Source organism: Ailuropoda melanoleuca, chromosome 12, assembly GCF_002007445.2.
Source record: "Ailuropoda melanoleuca isolate Jingjing chromosome 12, ASM200744v2, whole genome shotgun sequence".
NCBI classification, from domain to species: Eukaryota; Metazoa; Chordata; class Mammalia; order Carnivora; family Ursidae; genus Ailuropoda; species Ailuropoda melanoleuca.
The window spans coordinates 20,315,609-20,333,088 of NC_048229.1; the positions used below are offsets into that span (position 1 = coordinate 20,315,609).

General features: G+C 42.6%; 1 protein-coding gene across 10 annotated transcripts in view; it reads right to left on the reverse strand.

Annotated features, from left to right (window-relative positions):
- EMID1 (EMI domain containing 1) overlaps positions 1-17,480 on the reverse strand; it is a 48,123-nt gene that overhangs the window by 10,569 nt on the left and 20,074 nt on the right. For 4 of the 10 annotated variants that reach the window (XR_004619012.1, XM_034638462.1, XM_034638464.1 and 1 more), the window contains exons 9-14: positions 17,312-17,467; positions 16,209-16,298; positions 16,012-16,064; positions 15,461-15,523; positions 15,312-15,356; positions 231-275 (exon numbers count right to left, since the gene is read on the reverse strand). Coding sequence is in view for 9 of the 10 variants with exons in the window: in XM_034638462.1 (XP_034494353.1) it covers positions 231-275; positions 15,312-15,356; positions 15,461-15,523; positions 16,012-16,064; positions 16,209-16,298; positions 17,312-17,467 (452 nt within the window). In the remaining variant the exon portion in view is untranslated. The remainder of the gene's footprint in view (positions 1-230; positions 276-15,311; positions 15,357-15,460; positions 15,524-16,011; positions 16,065-16,208; positions 16,299-17,311; positions 17,468-17,480) is intronic. The other 6 variants (XM_034638463.1, XM_034638466.1, XM_034638467.1 and 3 more) reach the window with 2 other exon arrangements.

Sequence of the window (17,480 nt, forward strand, 5' to 3'; positions counted from 1 at the left end):
AAGACAGGGACGGATGAAGACAGAGACAGAGAGTGTGGGGTCTGCCGATAAGGCTGGCCCTGCCTGGTTGGGAGGGCAGATGGGGAGGGGCCAGAGCGGAGGTCTGTTAAGGCTCCTTCCTAGGGGACCAGGTTGCAGGGGGATTTGAAGGAGGTGCTCCCCTCCAAATAATCTCCTGAGTGCCCAGGGCAGGAAGGGGGAGTGGGGGTCTGTGCTCTGCTGGAGCTTACCCAGTGGCTCTTCTCTCCAGGGTCTCCTTTGGGGCCAGGTTCTCCCTGCAAGGAGAGACAGAGGTAGAAGGAATGAGAGAGGGAAAGAGGAAGGGAGGGTGGGAGCCTGGGGAGGGAAGGAGAGGGGGAAAGAGGGAAGGAAAGATTGGGAGAAGCTAAAAGACTGAGAGAGACAGAGAGCGGCTTGTATTGGACTAACAGCAGGTTAAACGCAAAAAACAAGGATGTAAAAGCAATGGAACATAAAAAAGAGCAGCCAGAAACTGGAGGCCCTTTGACCTTTGAAAGAATGGAACTGCCCTCAGTTTAAAAAAAAAAAAATACACACACACACATACACACACACTTATTTACTTGTGGCTTTTCCCCTGAGGGCACACCCCAGCCCCCTCAGCCCCTTGGCAAATAGCTTAAGCAGGAAGCTTTAGTCTTACTGGGCTGAAAATCACAGGTTGGAATGGAGACTGCCAAAGAAGGAGGAAATTGACAGGAAATCCTAGAAAGCAGGGAACCACAGTGGGGGAGTGAAATCTACATAAATACCCCCCTCTAATCCTTGGATAGTCCAACTACCCATCCTAAAGTCACAAAGCTGAGTCCAACCCATACCCCAGACCAAAAATCAACATTCTTTAGAGGAAGATAATAGAATACAGATTCTCTTTACTATCTATATTGTCCAATATGGACAATTACTAGATATGTAAAGAAACAGGAAAATGTGACCCACAATCAAGAGAAAAATAAGTCAGTAGAAACGGACCCATAGCCAACCCAGATATCGGAATTAGTAGACTCAAAGTTTAAAATATCTGTGATATTTATCATCAGGGAAATGCCAATCAAAACTACGAGATATCACCTCACACCTGTCAGAATGGCTAAAATCAACAACACGAGAAACAACAGGTGTTGGCGAGGATGTGGAGAAAGAACCCTGGTGCAGTATTGGTGGGAATGCAAACTGGTGCAGCCACTATGGGAAATACTATGGAGGCACCTCAAAAAGTTAAAAATAGAGCTACCCTATGATCCAACAATTCCACTGAGTATTTACCCAAAGGATACAAAATACTAATTCAAAGGGATACATGCACACTAATGTTTATAGCAGGACTATCTAAATAGCTAAATTATGGAAACAGCTTAAATGTCGATTGATGAATGGATAAAGAAAATATAGTATATATATATGAATATATATATATGAACAGAAACTGAAACAGAACAGATATATATATCTATATATGAAATATTATCCAGTCATAAAAAAGAATGAGATCTTGCCATTTGCAATGACATGGATGGAGATAGAGAGTATTATGCTAAGTGGAATAAGTCAGTCAGAGAAAGACATATCACGTGATTTCATTCATATGTGGAATTTCAGAAACAAAACAAAAGAGCAAAAAAAAAAAGAGAGGGAGAGGGGCAAACTAAGAAACTGACTCTTAACCATAGAGAACAAACTGATGGTTACCAGAAGGGAGGGAGGGAGGTGGGGGGATGGGTGAAATAGGTGATGGGGATGAAGGAGGACACTTGTCATTATGAGCACCAGGTGACGTATGGAAGTGTTGAATCACTATCTTGTGATTCACAACTGAAACTAATTTACACTGTAAGCTAACTAACTGGAATTAAAAATAGATAAATAAAATATCTGTGATATATACGTTGAAGAGTGTAGTGGAATTAATATAATGGGTGATGAGACGGGGAATTTCAGGAGATCTGTGAAAACTGTAGAAAAGCATCAGCTGGAAATCCTGGAAGTGAAAAGGATAATACTTGAAATAAAAAATTCATTAGCTGGGATTAGCAGAAGATGGGCCGTAACAGAAGAAAGAATCTGTTAACTTGAAGACACGTCAATGCAACATCTCAAACTGAAGCACAAAGAGGAAAAAAGATTTAAAAAAAAAAATTAACAGAGCCTGGGGCACCTGGCTGGCTCAGTTGGAGGAGTGTGTGACTCTTGATTTTGGGGTTGTGAGTTCAAGCCCCATGTGGGGTGTAGAGACTACCTAAATAAAAAATTAAAAAAAAAAAGTTAACAGGGCCTCAATGACTCATGAGAGAGTATTAGGTATAATTAAAGTCCCAGAAGGAGAGAAGAGAGTGAAGGAACAGAAAAAATGTTGAAGAGGGGCGCCTGGGTGGCACAGCGGTTAAAGCGTCTGCCTTCGGCTCAGGGCGTGATCCCGGCGTTATGGGATCGAGCCCCACGTCAGGCTCCTCTGCTATGAGCCTGCTTCTTCCTCTCCCATTCCCCCTGCTTGTGTTCCCTCTCTCGCTGGCTGTCTCTATCTCTGTTGAATAAATAAATAAAATCTTTAAAAAAAAAAATGTTGAAGAAATATTAGCCAATCTTGTCTCAAAATTTGATTTAAAAACAAAACAAACGAGCCTTTTTGTTTCTGGCAAGGCACATGAGGAGCTCAGAAGCTGCCATTCTGGGGACGCCTGGGTGGCTCAGTCGGTTAAGCATCTGTCTTTGGCTCAGGTCATGATCCCAGGGTCCTGGGATGGAGCCCTGCATCAGGCTTCCTGCTCAGTGGGGAGCCTGCTTCTCCCTCTCCCTGCTGCTCCCCCAGCTTGTGCTCTCTCTCTCTGTCAAATAAATAAATAAAATCTTAATTAAAAAAAAAAAGTTGCCATTCTGTCCTACTAACAAGGAAAATGCTGGGCAAACTGGAAAACCAACAACTCTTCTTTGAGCCATCAAAGCAGTGGGGTCACAGGACAAACCACTGCTCCTCAAATTGCAGAAAGAGGGGGTGGATTACAGTTTACTGAGCAGAGGCCTCCCTGGGAACCAGTGTCAGGTGGGAAAACCTAAACATAACTGACAAATTGCTGGGGGCCAACTCTCAGTGTGGCCGACTCTGAGAGTTAAACATCCCAGGGGGGGACCCAGTTTTGGGGGGAATCCCCACACCTGTGTGAGTTTTACACACAGTGACTACTGCAGAAAAATCTCCTCATGCTTTCAGCAGGAGGAGGGGGAAAGGAACCATCTTGAAACACGCCAGAGCATTCTTTTCTTCTGGGCGGGGTCTGCTCTCAGGAGAAACTATTTTACCAGAGCCTAACCTGCTGGGGTCTTATCAGAGCCTAACTGACCTGAGAGTAGGGAAATACCCAACGATAGCTGGCTTTAGCCTTCCACATGGGGGAAGAGAAATAGCCCAGCTTGCCCCTTCTAGGCATCTTGTACCACCTAACAGGGGCGGGTGGGTGGTGGTGCCGGGGCGGGGGGTTGGAAACAAAAACAAAAACATACCAAAATTAAGAAGCGCTGGTAAAGTTCACAGTCCGGGGGCGTAGGCTTACTGAAAGACTGAGACCTAACCACAGGACTACAGAATGCTTCCTCCCTCTGCACACCTAACATTACTAAAGTCTCTTTACTGCCATTCCTTCACCCAGGACATCATATCACGTGTACCTTCCTTTTTTTTTTTTTTAATTTTATTTATTTATTTGACAGAGAGAGAGAGAGACAGCCAGTGAGAGAGGGAACACAAGCAGGGGGAGTGGGAGAGGAAGAAGCAGGCTCCCAGTGGAGGAGCCCGATGTGGGGGTCGATCCCAGAATGCCGGGATCATGCCCTGAGCCGAAGGCAGACACTTAACACTGGGCCACCCAGGCACCCCCATGTTTACCTTCCAACAAAAAAAAATTATAAGGTATTCCGTAGACTGCCTTTGAGTTTTGTTGACTGTTTCTTTTGCTGTGCAAAAGCTTTTTTTTTTTACCACTTTTTTAAAAAAATGGCATTTCAAGATTATTTATTTATTTGAGAGAGAGAGAGCACAAACTGTGCAGGGAGGAGGGAGAGGCAGACTCCCCACTGAGCAGGGAGCCCAACTCTGGGCTCAATCCCAGGACCCTGAGATCATAACGTGAGGTGAAGGCAGACACGTAACAGACTGAGCCACCCAGGCGCCCCTGTGTAAAAACTTTTTATCTTGATGAAGTCCCAGTTGTTCATTTTTGCTTTTGTTTCCCTTTCCTCTGAAGACGTGTCTGGCTAGAACCTGCAGCAGCCGAGGTCACAGAGGCTGCTGCCTGTGTTCTCCTCAAGGATTTTGATGGATTCTTGTCTCACATTTAGGTCTTTCATCCATTTTGAACTCATATGTGGAATTTAAGAAACAAAAAGGACGAACAGAGAGGAAGGGTGGGAAAAATAAAATAAGATGAAAACAGAGCGGGAGGCAAACCGTAAGAGACTCTTAACTCTAGGAAACAAACTGAGGGTTGCTAGAGGGGAGGTAAATGGGGGGATGGGGTAACTGGGGGATAGGCATTAAGGAAGGCACTTAATGGAATGAGCACTCACTGTTGTATGCAATTAATGAATCACTAAATTCTACCTCTTAAACTAATAATACACTATATGTTAATTAAATTGAAATTAAATCGAACATTTTAAAAAATTACAAGGCATACTAACAGGCAAAAAACACAGTTTTAAGAGACTGAGCGAATACCAGAACCCAAGTCAGATATAGCACAGATGTTGGAGTTATCAGGCCAGGAATTAAAAAAAACAACTATATGGGACACCTGGATGGCTCAGTCGGTTAAGCACCTGCCTTCGGCTCAGGTCATGATCTTGGGGTCCTGGGATCAGGCCCACATCAAGTCCCACATCGGGCTCCCTGCTCAGGGGGAAGTCTGCTTCTCCTTCTCCCTCTGCTCCTCCCCACTGCTCATGCGCTCTCTCTCTCTCTCAAGTAAATAAATAACCTTTTAAAAAAACAACTGTGATTAATATGCCAAAGTCTTTAATGGAAAAAAATTGATAAAATGCAAGAACAGACGGGTAATGTGAGAAGAGAGATGGAAATTCTAAGAAACAAAAAGAAATGCTAGATTTTGGTTGCAGGTCCTCTTCATAGAGTCAGTTAGCTAAGGGTCATCCCATTCTTCCCAGGCCTCTTAAGAAATATTTCAATTCTAGCAAAGGCCCTACTGCTTTCTAGTATTAAGAGCCATGGTCCAGAAATACAAATTTAATAGAATTCCAGCCATTTATCTCCCAGACTGTCCCTTTCCTGAAGTTCTACCTAGAGCAGGAAAAAATAATGAAAACACTACCTGCAACCACAAGTCCTTCAGTTTCCTGGCCAAGATTTCATATCCCCTTAAAGATACCGTTCAAGGAGAAAGTGGCATGGCAGGGGCACATGGGAGACTTCAAAGGTACTCATAAGGTTCTATTTCTTAAGCTTGGTGTTGGGCACATGAATATTGATTTAATAGTATTCGTGAGACTTTTCAGGTTAAGAATTTTTTTTGCGTGTATATTTGAAAAAATGCTAGAGATCAGAAACTTGAAACAGAAACGAAGGGCTTTGAAGGGCTCATTAGTAGACTGGGTGTGGCAGAGGAAAGACTCTCTGAACTTGAGAATATGACAATTAGAAACTTTTGAAACTGAAAAGCGATGAGAAAAAAGACTGAGGGGCGCCTGGGTGGCACAGCGGTTAAGCGTCTGCCTTCGGCTCAGGGCGTGATCCCGGCGTTCTGGGATCGAGCCCCACATCAGGCTCCTCTGCTGTGAGCCTGCTTCTTCCTCTCCCACTCCCCCTGCTTGTGTTCCCTCTCTCGCTGGCTGTCTCTATCTCTGTCGAATAAATAAATAAAATCTTAAAAAAAAAAAAAAAGAAAGAAAGAAAAAAGACTGAAAAAAGCAGAACAGAATATCCAAGAATGATGGGACAGTTATAAAAAGTATAACACACGTAATGAGAAGACCAGAAGCAGAAGAACAAGAAAGGAAGGGAAGCAATATTGAAGCAATAATGATTGAGGATTTTCCCAAATTGTCAGACACCAAGCCACAGATCCAGGAAGCTCAGAGAACACCAAGCAGGATAAATGCCAAAAAAAATACTATGCCCCGGGCAGATCATACTTACACTTCAGAAAATCAAAGATAAAAAGTATCTTGAAAGGGGTGCCTGGCTGGCTTAGCTGGTAGAGCGTGAGACTCATGACCTCAGGGTCATGAGTTTGCGCCCCATGTTGGGTGTAGAGATTACTTAAAACAAAACAAAACAAAAAAAACCCCAAAAACGGTATCTTGAAAGAAGCCGGAGGAAAAACCAACTTATCTAGAGGAGCAAAGTAAGACTTTCATCCAACTTGTCCTCAGAAGCCATTCCCACAAGAAGAGAGCAGAGCGAAATATTTTAAGTGTTGAGAGAATAAAACCACTAACCCAGAATTCTGCACCCTTTGAAATTATCTTTCAAAAGTGAAGGAGAGGGGCGCCTGGGTGGCACAGCGGTTAAGCATCTGCCTTCGGCTCAGGGCGTGATCCCGGCGTTCTGGGATCGAGCCCCACATCAGGCTCTTCTGCTATGAGCCTGCTTCTTCCTCTCCCACTCCCCTGCTGCGTTCCCTCTCTCACTGGCTGTCTCTATCTCTGTCGAATGAATAAATAAATAAAATCTTTAAAAAAAAAAAGTGAAGGAGAAAGAAAGACTTGCTCAGAAAAACAAAAAATGATGGAATTTGCTGCCAGTAGATCTGCCTTGCAAGAGATGTTAAAAGGAATTCTTCAAAGAGAAGGAAGTGATAAGTCAGAAACTGGGGATCTACATAATGAAAGGAAGAGCATCAGAGAAGTAATAAATGAGTGCAAAATACATACTTTTATTTCCTGTATTCTTAACTGATCTAATAGAAAACACTTTGTTCAAAATAATAATACCAACAATGTATTTGATTATGTATGCTTATGCATGTGTGTGTATGTGTATATATGGATATATTTACATGTAATTATATACAAGTGAAATGAATGACAACAATAATATAAGGAATAGGAGGGAAGAATTGAGAATATTTTATTATAAGGTATTTGCACTGACCATGACGCAGTATAGTGTTATTTGCAAGTAGATTTGGGTTAGTTGTAAATGTAAATGGCAGACTTTGGGGAAACCACTACAAAAAGTGAAAAAGGAAGTGCAATTGATGTGCCAAGCAAGGAGAGAAAGTGGAATTATATGAAATGAAGAATTAAAACTGCAAAAGGCAGAAAAATTGTAGAAGACGAAAATAGGAACAAAGAATAAGAGCAACAAATAGAAGACGGTAAAAAATAGGGTAATTACTATTTCAATAATCATTTAAACCTCAATGGTTTGTTTATTTTTTTATTTCTTTAAAAATTTTATTTTTAAGTTATCTCTACAGCCAGTGTGGGGCTCGAACTCACAGCCCTGAGATCAAGAGTTGCACGCTCCACCGACTGAGCCAGCCAGGTGCCCCTAAATGTCAATCGTTTAAATACACCAATTAAAAGTCAAGGATTGTCACGTTGGATAAATAACCAAGACCCAACTCTATGTTGTCTGGAAGAAGCCCACTTTAAATATAAAGACACATATAAAGCCAAGGGATGGCAAAAGATATACCATGATAGCACTAATCACAAGAAAGCGAGAGTGACTATATTAATTTCAGACAGAGCAGATGTCAGAGAAAGTAATCATGGATAAAGAAGGGCAATACATAATGATTAAGGGATCAATACTCCACGAAGGCACAACAATCCTTCACGTGTATATGCCTAACAACAGAACATAGAAGAATACAAGGTCAAAATAGATAGAACTGCAGGGAGAAATGAATCCACTGTTACAGCTGGAAACTCTAACATCCTCTGTCAGAAAGGGACAGATTCAGACAGGCAGAACATCAGGAAGAACATACTTGAAATCAATAATACCATCAATCAACTGGATACAATTGACATCTATAGACCACTTCATCCAACAACAGATGACACATTCTTCTCAAACTTACATGGAACATTCTGGGCCATAAAATACAACTCAATGAATTTCAAAGAAGAGAAATCATACCATGCATGTTCTTAGACCACAATGGAATTAAATGAGAAATTAATAACAGAAAGATAATGGGAAACTCCCCAAATACTTGGAAGTTAAACAACAGACTTCTAAGGAACACGTGGGTCAAATAAGAAATCTCAAGAGACATTTTAAAATATTTTGCACTACATAAAAATAAAATGGCAACTTATCAAAATTTGTGGGATGTATCAAATGCAATGTTTAGATGGAAATTTACTGCATTGAATGTATATATCAGAAAAGAAGAAAGATCTAAAATCAATAATCTAAACTTGGACCTTGGAAAAGTAGAAAAAAGGAGAGGAAATTAAATCCAAAGTAAGCAAAATAATAGAAATTAGGGCATAAATCAATGAAATTGAAAACAGGAAATCTATAGAGAAAATCAACAAAACCAAAAGCTAGTTCTTTGAAAAAAAATCAATAAAAGTGACAATACCCTAGCCAGGATAATTAAAAGAGAAAAAAGAGACAAACAGATCAATGGAACGAACAGAGAGCCCAGAAATATAAATATAGTTAACTGATCTTTTTCTTTTTTAAAAGATTTTTATTTATTTATTTGACAGAGAGAGACAGCCAGTGAGAGAGGGAACACAAGCAGGGGGAGTGGGAGAGGAAGAAGCAGGCTCTCAGCAGAGGAGCCTGATGTGGGGCTCGATCCCAGAAGGCTGGGATCACTCCCTGAGCCGAAGGCAGACGCTTAACGACTGCACCACCCAGGCGCCCCTAGTTAACTGATCTTTGACAAAGGAGCAAAGACAATGCAATGGAGCAAAGATAATCTTTTTCATAAATGATGCTGGAACAACTGGACCCTCACATGCAAGACAAAAAAAAGAAGAAATTGTGGGGCGCCTGGGTGGCACAGCGGTTGAGCGTCTGCCTTCGGCTCAGGGCGTGATCCTGGCGTTATGGGATCGAGCCCCACATCGGGCTCTTCCGCTATGAGCCTGCTTCTTCCTTTCCCATCCCCCTGCTTCTGTTCCCTCTCTCGCTGGCTGTCTCTATCTCTGTTGAATAAATAAATAAAATCTTTAAAAAAAAAAAAAAGAAGAAGAAATTGTAAATTCTTTACAATCTCTTTCAGAGGATAGAAGCAGTGGGAATATGCCCTGACTCGTTCTATGAGGCTAGCATTACCCTAATACCAAGTCCAGACAAAAGCACTACAAGAAAGGAAAGGAGATATTGAAAGATCAGTATCTCTCATGAACATAGATGCAAAATTCTTCAACAAAATATTAGCAAATGAAACCTAAGATGTATAAAAAGAATTATGTACCATGACCAAGTGGGATTTATTACAGGTATACATGGCTAATTCAACATTTGAAAATCAATTATTGTGATCTGTCACATCAACAGACTAAGAAAAATCACATGATCATATCAATAAGTACAGAAAAAGCATTTGATAAAATCCAACATCCATTCATGATAAATACTCAGCAAACTAGGGATACAGGCGAACTTCCTTAACTTGATAAAGAACATCTACAATAAACTTACTACTAACATCATAGTTAATGGTGAGAAACTAAAAACTTTCCTGCGTAAAATCAGGAACAAGGAAAGCATGTCTGCTTTCACCAAGGGTCATCAATATCATACTGGAAGTTCTAGCTAATGAAATAAGACAAGAAAAGGAAACAAAAAGTATACGGTTTGGGGAGGAAGAAATAAAATTATCCTTGTTTGCAGATGACATGGTCATCTATGCAGAAAATCTGAAAAAAATCAACAAAGACACTCTTGGAACTAATAAGCAATTATAGCAAGGTTGAAGGATACAAGGCTAAACCAAAAACAAGAGTCAATCACTTTCTTATATACCATCAATGAATAAGAGGAATTTGAAGTTAAAAACACATTACCATGTACATTAGCACTCTCCAAAATGAAATACTTAGGTGAAAATCAAATGTAATAAGTACAAGACCTATGTGAAGAAAACCACAAAACTCTGATGAAAGATAGCAAAGAATTAAATGAATGGAGAGATATCCCACATTTGCGGGTGGGTAGACTCAATATTTTGTTGCGATGTCAGAGTTCTTCCCAATTCGATCTATAGATTCAATGTAATCCCAATCAAAATCCCAGCAAGATATTTTATGGATATTGACCAGCTGACTCCAAAGTTTACACGGAGAGGAAAAAGACCCAGAATAACCAACTCGATATTAAAGGAGAAGAACAAAGTCAGAGGACTGACACTACCCTACTTCAAGACTTACTGTAAAGCCACAGTTATTAAGACAGTATGCAATTGGCAAAAAAGTGAATCTAGACATGGATCTCATACCTTTCACAAAAATTAACTCAAAATGGATCACAGATCTAAGTGTAAAATGCAAAACCATAGAACTCCTAGAAGATAATGTAGGAGAAAACTTAGATGACCTTGGATTTGGTGATGACATTTTAGATATAATACCAAAAGTAGGATCCATGAAAGAAATCACTGATAAGCTGGAATTCATTAAAATTAAAAACTCTACAAAAGACAATGTCAAGAGAATGAGAAGAGAAGCCATGTACTGGGAGAAAATATTTGCAAAAGACACACCTGATGAAGGACTATTATTCAAAATATAGAAAGAACTCTTAAAAGTCACCAATAAGAAAACCTATTCAAAAAGCTTTTTACAATGGGGTGCCTGAGTGGCTCAGTTGGCTAAGTGCCCGACTCTTGATCTCAGGGTCATGAGTTCAAGCCCTGTGTTGGGCTCCTTGCTGACTGCGGAGCCTACTTAAACAAAAATAAAAGTAAAATTAAAAAAAAGAAGCTTTTGCACAGCAAAGGAAACCAACCGGAAAAAAGAAGAAGAAGAAGGAGAAGGAGAAGAAGATGACGACAGACAAAAAGAAAAAGAAAAAGAAAAGGCAATCTATGGAGTGGGAGAAAACATTTGCAAACCACCTAGCTAATAAAGAGTTGATATCCAAAACATATAAGGAATTTATACAACTAACAACCACCCAACAAATAACCCAATTAAAAACAGGCAAGGACCTGAATAGACATTTTCCCAAAGAAGATAAATAAATGGCCAATAGGTATGTAAGAAGATACTCAAGATAACTAATTATCGGGGCGGCTGGGTAGCTCAGTCAGTTAAACCTTCAGCTTAGGTCATGATCCCGGGGTCCAGCGGGGAGCGTGCTTTCCCTCTCCCTCTTCCTGGCACTCCCTCTGCTTGTGCTCTCTCTCTCTCTCTCTCTCTCTGTTAAATAAATAAATAAAATCTTTTTAAAAAAAGATCACTGGGGCGCCTGGGTGGCACAGCGGTTAAGCGTCTGCCTTCGGCTCAGGGCGTGATCCTGGCATTCTGGGATCGAGCCCCACATCAGGCTCCTCCACTATGAGCCTGCTTCTTCCTCTACCACTCCCCCTGCTTGTGTTCCCTCTCTCGCTGGCTGTCTCTATCTCTGTTGAATAAATAAATAAAATCTTTAAAAAAAAAAAAAGATCACTAATTATCAGGGAAATGCAAATCAAAACCATAACTTTAGATATCACCTCACACCTGTTAAGTTGTCTATTAGAAAAAAAAAAACAAAAACCAAAAACCAAGAGAACAAATGCTGGTGAGGATGTGAAAAAAAGGGAACCCTGTGCATTGTTGGTGGGAATGTAAATTGATACAGCCTTTATGGAAAACAGAATGGAGATTCCTTAAGAAATTAAAAATAGGATTATACAATCCAGTGATCTCCCTTCTGGGTATTCATCCAAAGAAAACAAAATTACTATCTTAAAGAAATATCTGCATTCCCATGTTCACTGCAGCATTTTTCACAAAAGCCAAGATATGGGAACAACCTAAGTGCCTGTCAGTGGATGAATGGATAAATGAAATATGTATGCATGCATGTAAGCATATGTGTGTGTACATATATAATAGAACATTATTTATCCTTTAAAAAAGAAGGAAAAATTTCCATTTGTGACAACATGGATGACCCTGGAGGGCGTTATGCTTAGTGAAATAAACCAGACAGAGAAAGACAAATACTGTGCCGTATCACTTATATGTAGAATCTTAAAAAAAAAAAAAAAAAGCTGAACACAGAGAAACAGAGTGGAATGGTGGTTGCCAGGGCCTGGGGCAGGGGATGGGAAATGGGGAAAGGTTGATAAAGGAATACCAACTTTCAGTTATAACATGACTAAGTTCTGAGAATTTAATATATAGCATGGTGACTGTAGTTAACGATACTGTATTGTATAACTGAAATTTGCTAAGAGAGTAGATCTTAAGTGTTCTCACCACATATGCGCACACACACACACACAGAGTGTGTTCCTTAGGGAAAAATTTCTTACAAAACTAAACATACCATATGATCCAGCAATTGCACTCATTGGCATTTACCCAAACACTGAAAACATGTCCACACAAAAATCTGCACATGGATGTTTATTCTTAACTGCCAAAACTTGAAAGCAACCAAGATGTCTTTTAGTCGGTGAATAGATAAATAAACTGTGGTACATAGGATGGGATATTATATACAGCTAAAGAGAAATGAGTTAACTTACACGCATATTAGTGTGGAGGGAGGGACGAATGAGCGGAGCACCAGGGATTTTTAGGTCAGTGAAACGATTCTATCTGATACTACAATGGTGGATACATAACAGCATACATCTATCAATACTATAGAATGTACAACACCAAGAGGGAACCCTCATGTAAACTATGGACTTAGGGCGATAATGTGTCAATGTGGATTAAGTTGTCCAAATGTACCATTGTATGTGAGATGTTGATAGCGGGAGACACTGTGCATATGTCTCGAGGACAGGGAGTAAATGGGAATTCTCTGTACTTTCTTTTTTTTTTTTTTTAAGATTTTATTTATTTATTTAACACAGATAGAGACAGCCAGCGAGAGAGGGAACACAAACAGGAGGAGTGGGAGAGGAAGAAGCAGGCTCATAGCGGAGGAGCCTGATGTGGGGCTAGATCCCATAACGCCGGGATCACGCCCTGAGCCGAAGGCAGACGCTTAACCACTGTGCCACCCAGGCGCCCCTCTCTGTACTTTCTGCTCAATTTTTCTGTGAGCCCCCAAAATTGCTCTCTAAAATCATTTTATCATTTAAACAAAACCAACCGAACCAACCCAAACAAAAATCCTGGCAACCTTACCGATCTAGGAATCTTAGCAAACCCAAAGAAGGATAAACACAAAATCACACCCAACTATGTCAGCCTTTATGGAAAACAGAATGGAGATTCCTTAAGAAATTAATTACCATACTTGTTGAAAACCAAGGGTAAAGGGAAAATCTTAAAAGCCAAAGAAAAAAGACATATTACATACAGGGGAACAGCTTGTATGATCAACTTGTTGAAAACCAAGGGTAAAGGGAAAATCTTAAAAGCCAAAGAAAAAAGACATATTACATACAGGGGAACAGCAAGAACCACAGCTGATTTCTCATGAGAAGTTGTAATTTTCTCTGTCTGCCAGAAGACCATGGAAAAACATCTTTAAAGTGCTAAAAGGGAGGAAAACTGCCAAACTATCATTTTATATCCAATTGAAAAAAATCTTTCAAAAATTAAGGTAGGGACACCTGGGTGGCTCAATCGGTTAAGCAGTTGACTCTCGGTTTCAGCTCAGGTCATGATCTCATGGGTTGTGAGACTGAGCCCCACATTGGGCTCCCCACTGAGCAGGGAATCTGCTTGAAGTTTCTCTCCCTCTGCCCATCACCCCACTTGCTCTCTCTCTCTCTCTCAAATACATAAATTTTTTTTAAAGATTTTTTATTTATTTATTTGCAGAGAGACAGCCAGCGAGAGAGGGAACACAAGCAGGGGGAGTGGGAGAGGAAAAAGCAGGCTCCCAGCGGAAGAGCCCGATATGGGGCTCGATCCCAGAACGCGGGGATCACGCCCTGAGCCGAAGGCAGACGCTTAACGACTGTGCTACCCAGGCGCCCTAATACATAAATATTTTTTAAAAAATGGAAGTAAAATGAAGACAGTTTTAGATAAAAACAGGGAGGATTTGTTGGCAGCAGACCCATAAAGGCAGAGCTAAAAGACATTCTTTAGGCTGAAGACAAACGATACCAGATGGAATCTGGAGTTACAGGAAATCATTAGAAATGATAAATATATCAGTAGATGGGAAAGACCATTTTCCTAACTTCTTTCAAAGTCACCTGTTTAAAGCAAGAACAACAGTGCACTGCAGGGATTATGACACATGCAGAAATGAAATATATGATAGCAATAGAGCAAGGTTGGAATGGGAAATCACACAGTTGTAACATTCCTATTTATACAGGAAGCGGTATAATATTAATTCAGGCAAATTGTGATAAGTCAGGGATGCATTTGTTATCCTTAGAGCAGCTGTGAGAAAATAACACAAAGTCATTGATAGAGATAAAATGGGACTGTAAATAGTACTCAATCTAAAAGAAGACAGAAAAAAGGGGAAAAAATTAAAAAGATGGGGTAAATAGAGCTCAAAGAGCAAGATGGTTGACTTAAGTGGAACCATATCAGTAACTCTACATATCATTAAATGTAAATGAACTCAACGGTCAGGACTGTTTAAAAAATAAGTCCCAAGTATATGCTGTTTACCAGAGATACACTTTAAATAGCAAGACAGGGTTGAAAGCAAAAGGATTGAAAAAGATATACCATGCAAGTGCTAAGTATAAGAAAGCTGGTATGTTTATTTTAGTATCAAAGTAGAATGCAGAACAAGGAGTATCACTACAGAGAAAGATATTAATTTCATAAAGTTGACATTAAAATCCTGGACATGTATGCACCTAGTAACAAAGCTTCAAAACACACTAAGCAAAAATTGACCAGACTAAAGGGAGAAATGGACAAATCTACGTTCATAACTGGAAAGGCTGAGAGTGAAAGAGAGAAATATAGTGTCAGAGAGACAAAGACACAGAGAAAAGAGAGAGATAGAGAAACAGATACAGAGACAAAGAGCCCAAGTGAGGGAGAGGGTTGTGACCTGATCGTAAGAGGTTGACAGGACCCAGAGACAAGGAAAGAGAGAGATGGACCATGCCCTGGATAGGAGGGAGGGTCAGGAGCTCTGGTTGCAGTGCATGGAGCCAGAGCAGGGGTCTGGACTTGTGGGATCCTGGAGGGGGTGCTGTAGTGTGGGCAGCATCACTCACCCGCTGCCCCGTGGAGCCTTGGGGGCCAGCCTCCCCACGCAGTCCCTGTGTGGGAGGGAGGAGAGTTATGAAGTCAGCTATTGGGGGGTGTGACCCAGGGAACCCAGGACTCCCCAGACTCCTCCACCAGGGGCTGCCTCAGTACTCACTTTCTCTCCCTTCTCTCCTGGGTGGCCGGAGATTCCTTTGGGTCCAGTGGGGCCTGGGGGTCCCTGAGCAACAAGACAGGGCCTGAGCTTTGTGCTGAGGCAGGATGGGGTGGGCAGGGACTTGGCAGGGCAGAGGGGTCGAGGAGAGAGCCTCAGTTTGGCCTGGGCCTCTGGGTTCTTTATCACACTCCCAGTCCCTGGTACACAGCAGTGACTTTGTACAGCTCAGGGTTCAGAGTTATGGTCCTGGAGTCAGACAGTCCCTGCCCTGATCTGGAAGTTGCTATGTGCTGGCAGCAGCCCTAGGTCAAGAACTTCTACCTTTCTTGGCCGCATGTGCTGACAATACTTGTTTCTCCTTACATGGACTGAATGAAAAGATTTATGGAAAGTAGTTTGCATATTAAGTGCTCCATAAATGCTTGAATGAATGAATGAATAATGGATGAATGGATTGATGGATGGTTAGATGGATGGATATGTGGACTGATCAGTGGGTGGGTGGATGAATGGATGGACAGATGAGTGGGAGCAACTAGAGAACTACTTACCATGTGTCCAGGACTCCCAGGGATGCCCATGGGACCAGGAAGTCCAGGGGGACCTAGAATAAGACAAGATGTGCTCAGGACTGAAACAGAGTACAATGCCAGGAAGTCCACCATCTGCTCTCTCCTGATAGCCACAGCCCTAGTCCCTCTGCCATTTCCCAACCCCACCCCTTAACCTGGACCTGGACTCAACTTACCCATGGGCCCTGGGGGGCCTGGGAGTCCAGCTGGTCCCTGCGGCCAGTGGCTGCTGGTCTCAGTGAAGGTGTTGGACAGTAATGGGTCCCCTGGTGGGGGCAAAGATGGTGAGTGAGCAGGGCTGGGCTGGAGTAGGGCAGTCAGTCTTTACCTGCTGCCTCTGCTAAGCCAGCTGGGACTGCCCTGTGGGGTAACCTGCAGTGTGGCTGGGGCTACTGGGCAACTGCTCCAAGGGTGGGGAGCATGGAGAGTATTGGTCACACAGGACCAGGAGGCAGGGAGACCTGGGTTCTAACCTTACCACAGTCTAGCTGGTGACATCCAGCAAGACTCCACCTTGCTCAGCCTACACTGTCACATAGCAATGGGAATAAGAGTCAAAGCTACTGTTTACTGACCACCTACTTTATGCCGGGCTTCTGTGCATGGGGGTTGTGGAGCTCTGGGAGAACTGCATGGTCACTCTCCCCATTGAACAGATGAGGAAACTGAGGCTTGGGGAAGGAGAAGGAGTGGTGAGATGGAACGAACGGCGGGTTGGGGGAATACATGAATGGTGCCCAGCCACACACCAGAAATATGGCACCAGTAGGGCTGAACCTGGCATTTCGAGCTCTGGCCACTGGCAGAATGCACGTAGGTCAGGCTGGGGAGGAGGCGAAGGATACACGTCAGGGCCCCACTGGGCGGAAGGGGCTCTCTGAGAACAGGGCCAGGGAGCACAGAGCTCATTTCCTGCTGCCAGGCCTTGTGCTTTCCCGTGCTCTGAGGGCTGGATCCTGGCCAGCTCCAAGGCTTGGCAGGAGGGCCTGGTGCTGGTGGGTCCAAGCACAGCTCCAGAGGGCGCCTGGGTTTGAAGACGGTCCCCCCGCCACCCCGCCATGTCCTGACTATGTGATCACCCCTCTCTGGCCCTCAGTTTTCCTCATCCGAACAGAAGAGGACAATGGCATCTGTTGGAGGACTGGGTGACACGTAGCTGACTAGAGGCAAGCCTGGTAAACAGAAGGTACCCAGTAGATGGCAGTGGCACTGGGGTGATGGTTATGCCAGCCTCGCCCCCATCCCCACCATTATCTGATGTGACCCCCAAAGGACTCACCATACTGGAGGTTCCGGGTGTGGGGTGGTCCAACAGGAGCTGGGGGCCCAGGGGGACCAGGGGGGCCAGGAGGCCCTGGTGGGCCTGGAGGTCCCCTCTCTCCAGGGGTGCCCACAGCTCCAGCCTGGCCAGGGCTTCCTGGGGGGCCCTGAGGACCTACAATGGAACC